Source organism: Scomber japonicus, chromosome 5 (genome assembly GCF_027409825.1).
Source record: "Scomber japonicus isolate fScoJap1 chromosome 5, fScoJap1.pri, whole genome shotgun sequence".
Classification (NCBI taxonomy): domain Eukaryota; kingdom Metazoa; phylum Chordata; class Actinopteri; order Scombriformes; family Scombridae; genus Scomber; species Scomber japonicus.
The window spans coordinates 12142787-12157960 of NC_070582.1; the positions used below are offsets into that span (position 1 = coordinate 12142787).

The 15174-nt window shown below is 38.7% G+C and overlaps 1 protein-coding gene across 3 annotated transcripts; it reads left to right on the forward strand.

Moving 5' to 3' along the window:
- The first annotated feature begins 1548 nt into the window (after positions 1-1548).
- On the forward strand, positions 1549-14360 carry nptna (neuroplastin a). Of its 3 annotated transcripts, XM_053319818.1 has the most exons (8): positions 1549-1730; positions 7055-7402; positions 9241-9415; positions 9554-9648; positions 10229-10362; positions 11252-11525; positions 13279-13300; positions 14300-14360. In XM_053319818.1, exons 1-8 carry the CDS (start codon positions 1640-1642, stop codon positions 14358-14360), a joined length of 1200 nt encoding a protein of 399 aa, XP_053175793.1. In that variant the 5' UTR covers positions 1549-1639. The 3 variants fall into 3 exon arrangements, with proteins under 3 accessions (XP_053175793.1, XP_053175794.1, XP_053175795.1); XM_053319819.1 differs by lacking the exon at positions 7055-7402; XM_053319820.1 differs by lacking the exon at positions 7055-7402 and having other exon boundaries at positions 13291-13300.
- Positions 14361-15174: the final 814 nt, after the last annotated feature.

Genomic DNA, 15174 nt, shown 5'->3' on the forward strand with positions numbered 1-15174 from the left:
AATTCTTTTAGACTTAAGTGGAGCTTTTGACACGGTAGATCACACAATTTTAATGGACTCAGAAAGTTTCATTCCTCATATCACAAAAATTGAAAAAGCACACACATTTTTTCATGATATATGATTAGTTGTTACAATTGCTTTTGAATTGTAACAAATTGTTTTTGTTTAGAAAAAAAGTAAAACATGAATACAATGTTGGTTTTGTGTATGAAAGTCAAGCAATACCGAAAATATGCTTATGTTTTTTTGGTTCATAAAATGTGAAAAATAAACTTTGCCTCTTTGCCTCTTCACATGATTATGGTTTATAACCCTAAACAATAAGAGATTTGGTAACTGCCACATCAGCAAGTGTGACTGATTACACCTCAGTATGTATTTTCAACCTAATTCAAACACACACAATCCTGCGGAACTTAAATTAAATGCAGCCATCATTAATGTCATTATGTCCATCTGTGCTTTTCCTGTGGCTACAACTCAAAATTTCTGCCCTGGAAAAGGTCTATTATCCTGCAGGACTTTTTTTGTAAGGGTGTGGTTAAGGAACAGGGTTATATTGTTGTGGGTGTGAGCCTACCAGCATGCTATCCTCAATTAGTTCAAAGAGAAATAGGATTAAAAGTCTGCTTAAAGCTCATGTGCTTGAGGCCAGGGCTTAGTCAGCCTGAGAAACTGCTTGACCCATGGCACAATTTAATGCCTATACTGGTTTGTTAAGCACTCTGCACAGTTCACTGTTCTATATTAACAAGGTACCTCAGATTGGTTGGCAGGTGTCTGTTTAAACCAGATAAACATACGGTTATCAAAAGTTTGGATGCAATTTCTGATGAAAAATTTTGACCACTGTTTTCCAAAGCAAAGACTCTCTGTTTACTATCATAGATGACAAAAAGAGACCGGATAACATTTAGAGAAGCTGGAAAAGCATAATGACCGAATTCAAATCCTTAAAATTACTTCTCTGTCAATTACATCATCTATCATCTCAGAGGTTAAGCTGTTGGACGCACGATGTCTCCTATTTCACTGTGAAGTCCATTCTCAGTGTTGGTGCACTGGAGGCTTTACGTTTCCAATTAACCTTTTGTAAGTTGCATATGATTACAGTGAGGGAAACCTCTTTCAGTGTTTATGTGGACACATGGCTGTTGTTTTAAGACACATTTGAAAAATAGTGAACCTATCCTTTACTATGAGTTAATCTAGCTGCAATAAAAAATTGACATTTTAATTGTCTTCTTCTTCTTCGTGTTGTCTTCTTCTTCTTCTTCTTGGAGAGAGTGACTAAAACATACCGTCCATCTTGCTCATTTATAGAATTGATTTCTGCTCCAGTTATTATAGGACGTCTTGTGATGCTCAAGATCTCGCGAGATTAGACAGCTGGTTAAAAAAAAGAGGTGGTTCCCTCGATGCACCGGGCTGACAGCAGAGAGAGTTGCACAGGTAGCCAGCCAGCCAGCAGCAACACCGTGTTACCCGCTAGTCTACCTAGAGACACCTCCCTCCCTCCTTGCGTGACACGACCGGAGTGTCTGCAGGTGCGAGCCTCGGAGACACCGCACCACACCGCACCGCACCATCAGGTCACCGCATAGCAATTGCTTACCGGCACCGGCCGTCTCCGAAGATGATACCTGGCAAACGAAGAGCTGCAGTCATGTCCTACTCGGTGGTGATATTAGGAGCGCTAATGCTGCAGTCCGTATCTTCCCAAAACGGTAAGAAATAAAGTCTCCTTAGAAAAAAATACATGACGGCATCCCGCAATTGGGTGAAAATGCGGGTTTTTAAGGAGGGATGTCGCCTTTATTTCTGACACTGGGGCATTTTGATGGACCACAACAAGACGTCTCTCTCTTTAGGAATATCTCTCCACCGGCCAAGTCATTACATGTGTCCCTTATAGCATATATTTATCGAAGGAAGTGGTGTTTGTGCAACCCGAGCGTTTGAAATGAAGAGTCAATAAATCATTAATAGGCTACAATATGTGCTCGTTAGGCTGAAGTGGGCCACACGGAGGCCCCGTGCGGTGTCCCTAAAATGTCCTTTGAAGTGTGGAGCTGAATACAGAGTCGCAACATGAGCCGTTCAATCAGCAAGGGCAAGTTCTGCTCATCATATATCTGGGGAATAGGAAAAAGGTGGAGGAGGGAGATGGTGTCACACTGAAGTTCAACAAAATCTTCATACACACACATGAATACAGACACACACACAAACACACACACATACACTAAATAATCAACATGCTGTCATGCTTGGGGTCCACTCAGATAGCCTATGTAAAGATGTGGCTCAGGAATTCAGCATTTAGTATCCAGCAGTGTATCACTCACTCATCTCATGCAGGGGCGAGATACGAAGCATAACATGTATGTAATTCTTCCCCCCCTTTTTTCTTTTTTTTTTTCTTTTTTGAAGTGTAGGTCTGTAAATAGCATCAGTCCATTTTGCTGCATGCTTCTATTTTTAGAGCAGAGATGCTGCACTGGGAACCATGGCTTTAATGTCTTCTTGCAACAGTGAATCTGTTAACTCTTCACTGAGACGCACTGCACTGCAGAATGGCATTGATTCCTCGGCTGAGGCTCCACTCTTCTAAATGACCCTCATGCTCATAAATCTCATCCCCAGCAAACAGATTAGAGCAGCGTAACCCTGTCTCAGCTGAGGTGTAACCGTGCAAGTGTAGCTTTCATCCCTTTTTGTATTCGTTCGAGAATGAGGCGAGAATTTATTCAGCTTGGGCCTTTTTTTTCCTCTGAGTTGACCATGTGTAGGAATGCATCACACATCTCCTACACTGCTGCACACCCACTCGTAACGTTTCCTCTTCAATCAGTGGAAAGCGGATAAAGCTCTGCTAAATGTAATGGGTTTTTATCTGACAGGTAGCTATAAGGTGGGATCTTTTTTTTTTTTTTTTACTGACTTTTACTGGGGACTAGTCATAGGATAAACAGTAAATACACCAAACTGTTACTTCTTTAGTGTGTATCTTGTTTTCTTCATGCTTTGTACAGTCCCAGGCAGCTGAGTCTGTATTAACTCACACAGCAGCCAACCACATTGCAGAGGCCATTTGTGTCTGCTAATGGCTGCTCACATGTGAAGCAATTCCCGTTAAGGTTCCCTAAGGGTGTATGTTTCATCCAGAGTAGAAGGAAGCTGTTTAACAGTGTCGTTAAAACTCTTCTTTGTAATTTCTCACATGGAAGCCACAAAAAAGGCGATGAAGGAAAATTCAATTAATGGATTGATTCATGCAAACAGACTATTAGGTTGTGCTCTGGTAATGAATAGAGTGTAATGAATAGAGTTGATACTTGATTTGGGACGCAGGACTGTCGGGTTCCTCTTTAAGTATTAAGACGTGCTGAGATAAAATCTAGGGTTCAAGTCAGAGTGCAGCTGTCCGAGCACTGACGTATTTTTCACCATATGTGGATTTGGGTTTGAGGTAAGTTCATGAAATCTGATGTCGTCATTCATTCATAGAGAATGACATTTTCATGTATTGTAATTATAAGGATGAACTGATGGTGGATTTTTGGGGGCGATGCTGATACTGGAGTAAAAAAAACAACCTAATATTGATATGAAATCTTATAAACAGAATATATACATAAATGCACATTGTTTGCAGTGATCCCTCAAATGTGGTACCAAATACAAGATGCACATCTGATAACATATATGCTGATACTGATATACTGTAGCTGTCATAGGCTAATATCAGCTGATAACATTAGCTGACCAATATAGCGGTCAGTACAAAGCAAAAAATGTGGACGTTTTGTCACACATTCAACAGAACAACAGATTGCTCAACCAGTGTATACCAGTATACATCACAGCAGTTACTCACAAATATAAGGGTTTATCTGAATAAGAAAATGTTTATTAATAGACAACTTTATCTGTAAAATGTTAGAAAATAGTAAAACCAAAAAAGCCCACACAATTCTCTAAAGCCCAAAGTGATACCTTTAAGTTGTTTGAGCAACAGTTCAAAATCCAACATTACTTAGTTTATCATGTAAGATAAAGAAAAGCATGAAGTTCTAACAACTGAAAATCTGAAACTAGTGAATGTTCAGCATGTGTGCTTAAAAAAAAATACATATTTAACTGACTCTCATGATAGTTGCATTCATTTTGTGACCGTTGACTAATTGATTCATCGACTGATCTTTTCAGCTCTAATTTGCATTTCTCTCATATGTGTAACATCAAAGGCAATCATTACTGGGGAGTGTTGTTGTACCGACCTTCTTTATAGCTCAGCTGTTTCTGGTGCTCGCTGATACCCTGAATGCAAAATATTAAAACCCCAGAATGATTAGACACATTTAAATACACACTAAGAGTAGACTGCATCAAAGCAGGGCTGCAGCTAATGATTATTTTCATTATCAATTAGTCTTGATTATTTTCACAAGTAAGTGATTAGTTTGGTCTACAAAATGTGACAAAATGTTGATCATTGTTTCCTAAAGCCTACATTGACATCCCTTAAAATGTATTTTTTTGTCCTTAAAAACAGAGATATTTAAGTTATTATCATAGAGAGCTAAAGAAACCAGATAATATACACATTTAAGAAGCTGGAATCAGAGAATTTGAGCATGTTTTTTCTTAAAGAATGAATCAAAATGATGAACCCATTATTAAAATAGCTGGTGATTAATTCATCGATTAATTGTGGCAGTTTTACATCAAAGTATATATTAATCTTAGTATCCTGAATTAAAATGTAATTTGTAGTCCTTCAAAAAAATAGTTTTTTACTGTAAACTTCACTCAAGGCAAATTACAGTGAATTCACTTTGATTCAAACATGTAAGACCAAATCCTCTTGATATTAAAACCATTTCAGTATCAAATTATATTAACCAGCATGTTGATAAATGCAAAATATGCTTTCTGTTGCCTTTTTCTCGGTTATCCAGCTGTCCTCGTCCATCAAGATTCACTTCTGCTCTGATAGAATATTCATTCTGCATCAAATTAGCTACTTGACGTGTACTGCAACGGTTTTGGTGCACAAACTGGGACGGTAGCCAGAATAATGTAATATTACACTGGTTAATATGGATTCCTCGGTAGATACGTGGAAGATTCTGGTCCATCTGTCGTCTGTCGTTGAGCTGTTAGATTTGCGGTTTGACAAGCGAACCAGAATTTAGTCAACTAGTCATTCTTGAATAATTAAAAAAAGTGGAGTGACAGTGTCATTAACATGTTTGGTATTTTCTTGTATAAACGCCATAATATAAGAATTTTGATTGATGTGATTATAGAGAAGAACAGTAATATACAACCTTATGATATCAAGCTGCAGTAGAGCTTTCTATCTTACTAATTACAGAGTGTGTGACTATAAAAAATAAAACAATGTTATTAAGTCACATTTTAAGAGCTGAGACAATTAGTCAGTTAGTAGCTGAGCAGCAAATTAATTGCCAGCTATTTTCTTGTTTTTATTTATTAATTGTCAGTCATTTATCAAGCTCAAAATCTAACCTCTTCCTCTTTTTACCCCTTTTTAAAATGTGTAATTTTGCTGCTTTTCTTTGTTTTATATCCTTGGTAACTGATTATTTTTGGACTGGCTCTGGGAGATAGTGACAGACATTTTTGAATTTTCCTACTTTTTAGAGACTATTAATGAAAATCAGTTGCCAGTTGGTAATGAAAATAGTATGCAGCCTTATACATCTAAAGATAAAGAATATGTGGGATAGCTTTAGGTAAATCAGAATGATCTCAAGTGATCATAAAGCATAAAAAAAAAAAGATTGCAACCATACAACTGTAAGGCCGTATGAAACAGGCCTAATCGCAAGCCAAGACTAAATTCATACCAGCATGACATGAGCAACATCATCCAGACAGAAACAGGGACAGTGCTACTGTCTCAGCACTTTTGACATATCTAGACACATCTGAGGTGGCAGGATCTGTCGCTCAGCAGTTCTATGTTAAGAGCTGAGGTGCTGGTTGTAGTTTTCAGCCGTGATATTTACTGGTACTTATATGAAGTGATCTATATGTTCCGACAGTATGATGACTCAGTAGCGGGCCGTACAACAGGGTTATTATGTCAGTTTGATAAATGGAAGAAAAAAGAACATGCAATTGTCTGTCTTGCCATGATCTGCCTGGTCTGGCTGGCTGTCCCTTCCTCTTCCTACTTTGTTGCCGTAGAGTGCTTCTATGGAAACGGAGGGGGTCTATCACCATGCGCCCACACGCTCCCTAGAGACCCGAGAGCTGCAGCTTCTATAAATCTCCTCTCAATCTCATGTGCTGTGCCTATAGACCATGATTATGACTATAGCCCCCCGCCCCCCTCCCATCCTCCTCCTCCTCCTCCTCCTCCTCCTCCTTTCTATGCAGCCATGATCAGTTGTTTCACTTACTTCTGAGAGGGAGACATTTCAATCCAGCGAAATTAACAACACACCTTGCCTGCTCGCTTTTTGAATAATCATATATAAACAAGCTTTCCTGGGCGCTAATGATGTTTTCATTATACAGATAAGATGCAGGGAAATGACAAGGTCACTTGGAGGACTTTCTGGATGTGAGAGCTGTGTGAGTCTGGCTCAAATTTATATGATGTCATTAATAGAACAAAACCAAGTGAGAGCAGCCTTGCAGGGACGTCCCAGCAGAATTGAATTAAAGCTGCCCAGGAATAGCAGTAATAATGGCTCAGGCAGATATGAGGTCATCTTTATTCTCTACCAAAAATGTTGATGTTACCGTTTGCTTTTTTGTGTTTGACATTATTGCACCATAAACCCATTTCATGTTGTGTATCTTTTTTTCTACTCTTGTTTTTACTTGAATCAACCTTTTTGTTTTACTTTAATTTCTCTGTTTTTGTCTGTTTGATTATTTCAGATTTTGTTCTTTTTGTCTTTCCCTTTTTAATTTTCCCTTTTGATTTTCTTGCCTTTGCATCCTTCACCCGCTTTCCTTTTTTTTGGACATGATGCCCCCTCTAAACCTCCACCACCACCCCCACCAGCGGGCTTTGTGAAATCCCCTCTTTCTGAGACTAAGCTCACAGGCGACACCTTTGAGCTGTACTGTGATGTAGTGGGTAACCCCACCCCAGAAATCCAGTGGTGGTACTCTGAGATCAACCGAGCCGATTCCTTCAGGCAGCTGTGGGACGGCGCCCGCAAGCGGCGGGTGTCCATCAGCACGGCCTATGGTACCAACGCAGTGAGTGTGTTGGGTGTCTCCCATCTCACACTGGACGATATTGGGACCTACGAGTGCAGAGCCAGCAATGACCCGCGACGTAACGACCTGCACCAAAATCCTGCCACCACCTGGATCCGTGCTCAGGCCTCTATTACGGTGCTGCAGAGTGAGTGGTCAGTGTAGAGGAAACACCTCCTCCCCCCCGATAGCAACCACATGTAACAGCTCCTGTGTGATTCAGCCTCCCTCAAACCTCTCCAGAGGACCACTAGCTTCCTCCGTAGGTGCCATCCTCCCTTACAGAGCTGAAAAAAGAAGAACTACTCCACCAACTTGTGTTTCTGTTCTTTTTCAGGCAGAGTGGAGTAGTATTTTGAATCATCCTCATTCAGTACATCCTTCAACCTACGCCCCTGTAGAGCCCAATATCCTTCAGCTCCTCTTTACTTTATTTTTCCTCCCTTTTAGCTTTCATCTTCCCTTTTCCTCTTTCCTGGAATTCAATAGCATTATATCCCATTTCAATTTTTTTTGTATTGCTGTGGATTTATTTCTGTGTTTTAAAATGTCTGACTACACGTACACAACATTATCCAATATTTATTTGGTGTGACCTTGATATTTTTACAGTGATAGTAGTATAATTTATTTCTGACTCATAAATTAGGCTTGTCTCTTACTCATCTGCAGTAAACAGTCGGTTTGTTTATGTATTTCTCTAATGATCAGTTCTTATGATGCAGAAGGTGAGTGTTCTGTACATGCACAGAGCTTCAATGGAAGCAAAACCCTCAAACATTTGACTGTATAAGCTGCTGTCAGATGTCTGGTCAGATCTGTAATCTTGTTTACTTATTCTCTGATCAGATAGTTTTAACCTTAGACTATTTTTTCTATTCAAAGCAAAATCCTTGTGCAGCTGCTTGCCAACCATGAAAGGTTTGGCCTCTTTTTAGAAGTGAAAAAAATGATAGAAAAACAACTGAATATATAATGAGACTCAGGAATCGTATGGGATTAGTACAAAAACATTTCAAAGGATATCCAGCCATATGTGTGTGTTTGTGTGTTGAACAAAAATATATGTTTAAGTATGTGAATCCTCAGATTGAGCTATTTACCAGTGTCCACGTGTACAAACAACATGTAGATTGTCAGGATTAGGCGGAATACAAACTCTCCAATTAATTGTTTAAAAGCTAATTTAAGCAAGGATGCTCCACAGATTGTTTCGACCAGATACAAATGCATTTAATTAAAGAGAATGTGTGATTTCTGCTCTAAATCATAGCTAAGATAGTTGGTGGATGGACATGAGAAGAAGCTGATTCACTTGTGGCAGGCTGCATCTGTGACCTGAGGATAAATCCATAAAGTAGATTATTTTTGTAGCCTTCCTTCAGTTTATTTCAGCATAAGTGAATTTTTTGTGCATCAGCATGAATGTGCTTCATGAAAAGGTGTTGAGAGAGAGAGAAAAGAAAAGAAAAGAAAAGAAAAGATAGACTTGCCTTTGTTGCAGGTGTCACAGTTGCCAAATGTATCCAAAGTTTATTGATAATCCAACAGTGAATTAATTTAAACTTCAGGTCTTATTATCAGTTTCCTAAACAGCATTTTTTTTAGCAAAGTGATTGGATGACTCTTACTGAAATGCACTTTGGGAGTTGCAGTCAATTTCTCTACTTCCATTTTTATATAAACAGCCTTGTGCTTTTTAATCAAATAACTAGATATTTTCTAATGGCAGTTTGTCATCTTTTGTACTGATAATTCAACCAGTAGAGTTTTATGCCCATCCAAGCTCCAAAGTCAATCCAGAAAAGGAACTTCACATCAGGAACACTGTATGCCCAAAATAATTGGTCCCATTTGGCTCCATTGGTGTTCTGTAGTGTATACAGTGGTCTGGGACTTTTTATGTTCACATTTTTCAACATGCTCATCTTTATGAGTCCAACTGAGGATCTCTTTGATCGTAGCTAATCTGTGTCTTTCTTACAGAGCCGTCAATCGCAGCCTCTGAACACACCACACTTCCTTCGGAAGGCCACAGTCCTCCTTTCACACTGCAGTGCAACCTGACCAGCAGCTTCGGTACCCACGAGGAGAGCTACTGGATGAAGAATGGGGAGGAGATCCTGGACACACGCAGCCCAAATAAGAACACTGAGTACAAGTAGGAGTCACGGCAAAACCTTATGCAACGTGTGTGTGTGTTGGTGTGTGTGTGTGTGTGTGTGTGTGTGTGTGTGTGTTAAACACAGGGTTTAGCGGCCTGGCGTGGGTTCATGTGAGGTGTGTTTCTGCCCTGCAGGCTGGTCAAACCAAGAGGAGACGACGCCGGACTGTACATGTGTGTCTACACCTTTGATAAGTCTCCTCCAGCCAACGCCACCATTGAAGTTAAATGTAAGTGTTGATTTGTGAGCCGTTGGCGTCTTTGTCAGATTCAAAGCCACATTAGAGATGTCACCAGTAAAAATGGCTGGAGTGGCCTTGAGCAGTAGCCGCCCTGTCATGTGAGGACCTGTGATTTCAAACAGCTCTGCTGGCTGCTCAGGGGCAGCCGGCGCCCTTGACACCTCCATCTAACCAATGCCCAGCTCAGTGGCAGCAGATGGTGTCTTGTTTGTCTGATGGCATGGGATTATGTCTCAACGGTAAAACCTGGTCGCAGCCTTTCTGCTGTCACACACGCATCGCTATGGAGGCAAATTGGATTTGGGAGTGTTTGCTTTTATCTTATGGGGCATTTCTGTTCATCCTGATTCATACAATCAGGCACATTTAAAATGTCATACAGAATATACACAGACAGTATAGCTATATTTTATTGTAAGTTTTCATCTTTTGTAAGTGTTTGCTACATTATTTACTCTTGCAGCTGTTTTAACATTATATTTTATCTTCCTGTTACTGATAATCATTATTATAATTATTATCATTTTAAACCCCTAACAACAGCTCTTTGATATTTTCCTTCTTATAGCTGCTCCTGAGATCACAGGCCACAAGCGTAGTGAGAATAAGAATGAAGGCCAAACAGCTTTACTCTACTGCAAGTCTGTGGGCTATCCTCATCCAATCTGGACCTGGCGCAGGATTGAAAACGGCATACATAGGGTATGTTATATGAATATATATGATACTGTTACTTTTCTGTAAATGTGAAAGGTTTGTAAAAATACCTCAATATCCATATTGCGGTAGCATAGGAATGGAGAGATGACCATTGGTGCTTTGACAAAATATTTACACAATGAGATCTTTGATAAATAATCATCAATCATAAATAATCAGTAATTTGGATATAATGCGTAAGTAGGTAAAGGCAAATAATATAAACTAAAAATTATAACCTAAAACAGTCTTGTAAATTCAAAAGATTATGTCACATTACTGTAATGAGCCTTTAAACACTTACATCACAATATTATGATATCCAAATTCTGAGACGATATCTAGTCTCATATCACGATATCGATATATTGCCTGGCTCTACATTTACACATTATGTTAGCCTGATTTTTCAAGTAATCTGGTTTGTGTTGATGAAAATAAACATAAACATAAATTAGGAAATTAAATTAAATTATAGTAAAATGAAAAGAAATAATATGAAAAAGTTTGACATTGTGGCAAGCAAAACAGTTTTTATACACTTTTGAGGAGTGTTATTTGGTCAGAGAGTTCATCCTTCTGTAATGTTTCATCATTTGTTCACTGGTAGGCTGCTTTGAAGTATTGTGATGCAACAACAGGTTATCAAACAGTATCACTGGCAGTATATCTTCTTATCTGCTTGCTTCAAGGATTCTTTGCAATATCATATACAGAATTACCTAAATATAACTGCACCATTACATTCAATGGAAAATGATTCTTGTACTGCACATCTTTTTATAATGTTTCTCTCTAATGTAGCATGCTGTATTATCAGTTTACACATAGTTATTTCTCTTTGACACAACATTATTTTGTGATTTTATTTTTTTCTCTTCTCCCTTAATAGGAAATCGACAACTCATCAGGACGTTTCTTCATCAGCAGCAAAGACAACTACACTGAGCTCCACATTATTGAGTTAGACATTAGTTTAGATCCAGGCGAGTACCAGTGCAATGCCACCAACATGATCGGCAGCCGTGACGAGAAGTCTGTGCTGAGGGTCCGGAGTCATCTCGCCCCCTTATGGCCTCTTTTGGGGGTTTTGGCCGAGATCATCATCCTGGTCGTCATCATCGTTGTTTATGAGAAGCGTAAGAAGCCAGACGATCTACAAGACGGTGAGTCAGTAGTAGTGGTGCTTAAAGCTCTTCTGATATTTCAAGTTTTTTATTCCATTTTTTAAAATAAAGTTGTGGTTAAACTTGTATTATTGTTTAGTGTTGACATGGATTTCTGTGGATAATTTTATGCAAATGATTTTTGTATCCAAAGGCCGGTGAGCGCGGTGTCGGTCAATTAGGCGACTGTGAAAGGTTGCGCACTTTGTTTCGAGTGTCTGCTAAAGTCATTCCTTTGCCACCGACACCAACACAGTCACCTGACACTGTGCTCTGCCTGCATTCAATAATTCAGTCTGGCGTGGTTGACCCAACAGGCAGACACTGTTGCAGGAGGTCGCACCTTGTCAGGACAATTTCATGCATTTAATATTCATGAGAAATATGATACTGCAGTGTTGTGGAGGTGGACAGTTTCAATTATTAATGGGTTTCCAGGGACCTTGTCCTGTCCCCAAGCTGTTGCAAGCTTAACAACAAGACACATTATTTAAGAATATACACTGTGTATGCCATCCTGGGATTTTCTAATACTACTGAGTACTTTTATTTTCAAAAGTCGAGCTATATCATAAATTATGCATTAATGGTATTTTGGTGACCTTTTCCTCTCAAACAGAATTTTGATGTTGTCACATGCTGATTATATGAAACATGCAGCGGATAAATGACAGCTCAGAGCTGTTAGTGTCTCTCACTCACAGTCTGTGTATAAAGAATATATTATCATCATGGTTGATTAATGTCAGAAATGGGAGTGTTTAAGTCTCCTTGACAATCTTCACTGTCTTTTAGTATAAATACAACATAAAGAGAATATAGATTGCATCACACATCAGAATTGTTGTATGAAATGTTAAACAATTCATATGTTACTTGCATTTCTGTCAATTAGGTCAGCTTTGGCTGTTGAATATTTTAACAGATTATTGTAATATCTCCAATCCTCCCCTTTCCCCAAATTGCATAACCTAAACCATGTTTGTGGTAAGTGTGAGACTTTGCATGCCTCATGAATTTCAATAAGCATCCATCCTTGTCGTCTTCAACTTCGCAGCACAGTACACAGTTCTGTTGAGTTGTTCTGTATTGAACATTCGTGCGAGTTCAGTTTTTACCATTTAATTTCATCAACAGTTACTCCTTATTGTTTCATCTAACTCATGATTACTGCAGCAGTCAAACCGCATGCAATTCACAAAGGAATTGAAAGTATTTTGTGTTTATCTGCCATTCACACCGCTTCAATTAATTATTACCTACAGTAGAGGGCTGATATTGATTAAGCTGCTTTCCACTAATCTCTTTGAGAGAACAAATGTTCTTTTGTGAGCACTGCTTGTCTCTGCATGACAACAGTCTTTTTCAAAATTTAAATGTTGCCCGTGCAGTTGTTCTCACTTCCTCATGTGTTTTTCATGTGGTATTGTGTGCTGAATTTTACTGCATTCTGTGTGTGAGAGTGACCTCACTCTGGTTTTCCTGTGGCATGATGGCCTGTTTTTTTTACTATGTTGTCATTTCATCTAGACTGCGTTTTCATTCCATGACACAGTCCGCACATACAGCTGAAACATTGAAAAACATCCAAAACGCACCATGTGTCAGTCACTGCTACTGGAACATGTTGCTGTTTTTACTAAAAGCAACAAAAAACCAACAAAAACTTGTCATTTCATCAACGTGTGCAACGTCCTTGCGATTCTTTTACTTTCTGGTGCTCATTTCTCCATATTTTCCCTTGTTGCCTCAGACGATGACCAAGCAGGACCAGTGTAAGTATAAACATCTCACCTTCAGCACCTTAGCTCTGTTTAGCTTGATAACGTGTGTTCTGTGGTAGTTTGTCATCATGTATCTTCTCTTGACTGTTTTAGAGCTCAGTGTACAGTATACCCCCAAATCTGGGTCATAAATAGCTTGGGGCATCATGTGGCTGTGCTTTGCAGCGTTCAAATAAATCACAAGAAGTTAGGACAGTTTGCTGTGTTTTTCAATTTACCTGTTTCCATCTGAGGTGTCCTGTGTAGACCCCCCCTCCCCTCCCCCCTTATGATGCGCCAAGACTGTAGGTTAAAAATAATGCTAAGATACAACCCAGGTCTGGTTTACTTCTCCTCCTTCGATTTGTTTTCATGTAATCAGCTGTTTAGTGTTCATTAGACCTGCAACTAAAAGTTCATCACTGATTAAACGGGTATTCCAGTGATTTAGTATTGAATTTCTATAAAGTAGTCCATAGTATTGGTCCCTCACCCAAAGTACCATATCCTATATTTCCCATAGTGTTACTCAATCAAATCTTTCATTAAACCCTCCCTGCTTGGTGAACAACCACAACTTTCACACTGTACACACAGAGGTTGTAACAAAAGCTTTCTGTCCAAACTCTGAAGCTGAGTCTCAGACTTTAGGAAAACCCCTTCAAAGCCACAAAAGACACCACATAAAGATTAGTGGAGTGCCTATCTACAGGTCTTTCCCTAATTTGATTATATGTGATAGTATTTAGTCTATAAATTGTCAAAAAGTTGTCCAGGCCCCCTCAAAAAAGCTGGTTGGTTCATTATCCACTTTATAATGTCATTAAGCAGAGAAAAGACAAACTTTTGGTGTTTTTAATTGATAAAGAACAATAATGATTGAACAGTTATAAGCATCAGACTAAAACACTTTGTCAATCAAATAATCAATGACTTGACTTGTAGTTGTAGCACTACAGTGTACTGTTATCTAAGGTGAGAATTGATTGTGTCGTTTACTCCCTGCTAAAGGAAAACTAACTCAACCAACAACCACAAAGACAAGAACCTCCGTCAGAGGAATACAAACTGAGCGGCCCGTCTGCTGAGTAAGTATTCAATTATTAAAAGGAAGAAATTGTCAGCCTGATGATAAATATGTATTACAGGCCTGTGGGCACAAATCCACTATATGAACTTAATACTTGAAGCTCTTGTCAACCCAAATGAGACTACAGCCAGACTTGACTAATGGGTTAAATTTGTGTTTTTATTTGCAGGTTACGTTACACATGTATTGACCATATGAAGGTAAACAAGAATGGAGTCCATACCAGTTGTTAATATGATTTATCTGCCATTAAAAAGGTTGTGGAGGAGTTAAATGAGGCATGCCTTATGATTTTCATTGTATGAAGGAGCGAGGTCAAGAAAGACTCATTAAGGAATTGTTAACATTATAACCATTGTTGCTGCATGCAGTTGGTGACGTTTATGATTTTTTTTTTCCTCCTCTAATCCAATAATTTAACATTTTTACTACTTCTACAGTAATGCATGCAAGATGTTAACCTTCTGTTTGGTACAGAAATGGCTTTCTTTGTTTATTTTCTCTGAGAGTGGCTTCATGTAGATAAATCTGTACTGTGTGTTCTAGAGGAAAAACAAAACTCAAGCAATGTAAAAGAAAATGCCACCATAATCTGGTATGACAGTTGTGTACAGTTTTATCATTCCACTGCATACCATTTTCTAGGTTTTATCATTTTATCAGACAATATTACATTATAAGGGCTTTGCAATGTCCCTCTAAATTTGGTTAAGATTTACTGTATGTATGTATTGTATGTATTAAATCACTATAACAATATGTATCAGATCACCATCAATATAAAGATCATATTATA

Coding starts and splice junctions, on each gene's coding strand:
- nptna (XM_053319818.1), top strand. CDS start 1,640: ATGATACCTGGCAAACGAAGAGCTGCAGTCATGTCCTACTCGGTGGTG. Junction 9,649..10,228: donor CGCCACCATTGAAGTTAAAT/GTAAGTGTTGAT, acceptor TCCTTCTTATAG/CTGCTCCTGAGATCACAGGC. Junction 11,526..13,278: donor GCCAGACGATCTACAAGACG/GTGAGTCAGTAG, acceptor TTGTTGCCTCAG/ACGATGACCAAGCAGGACCA.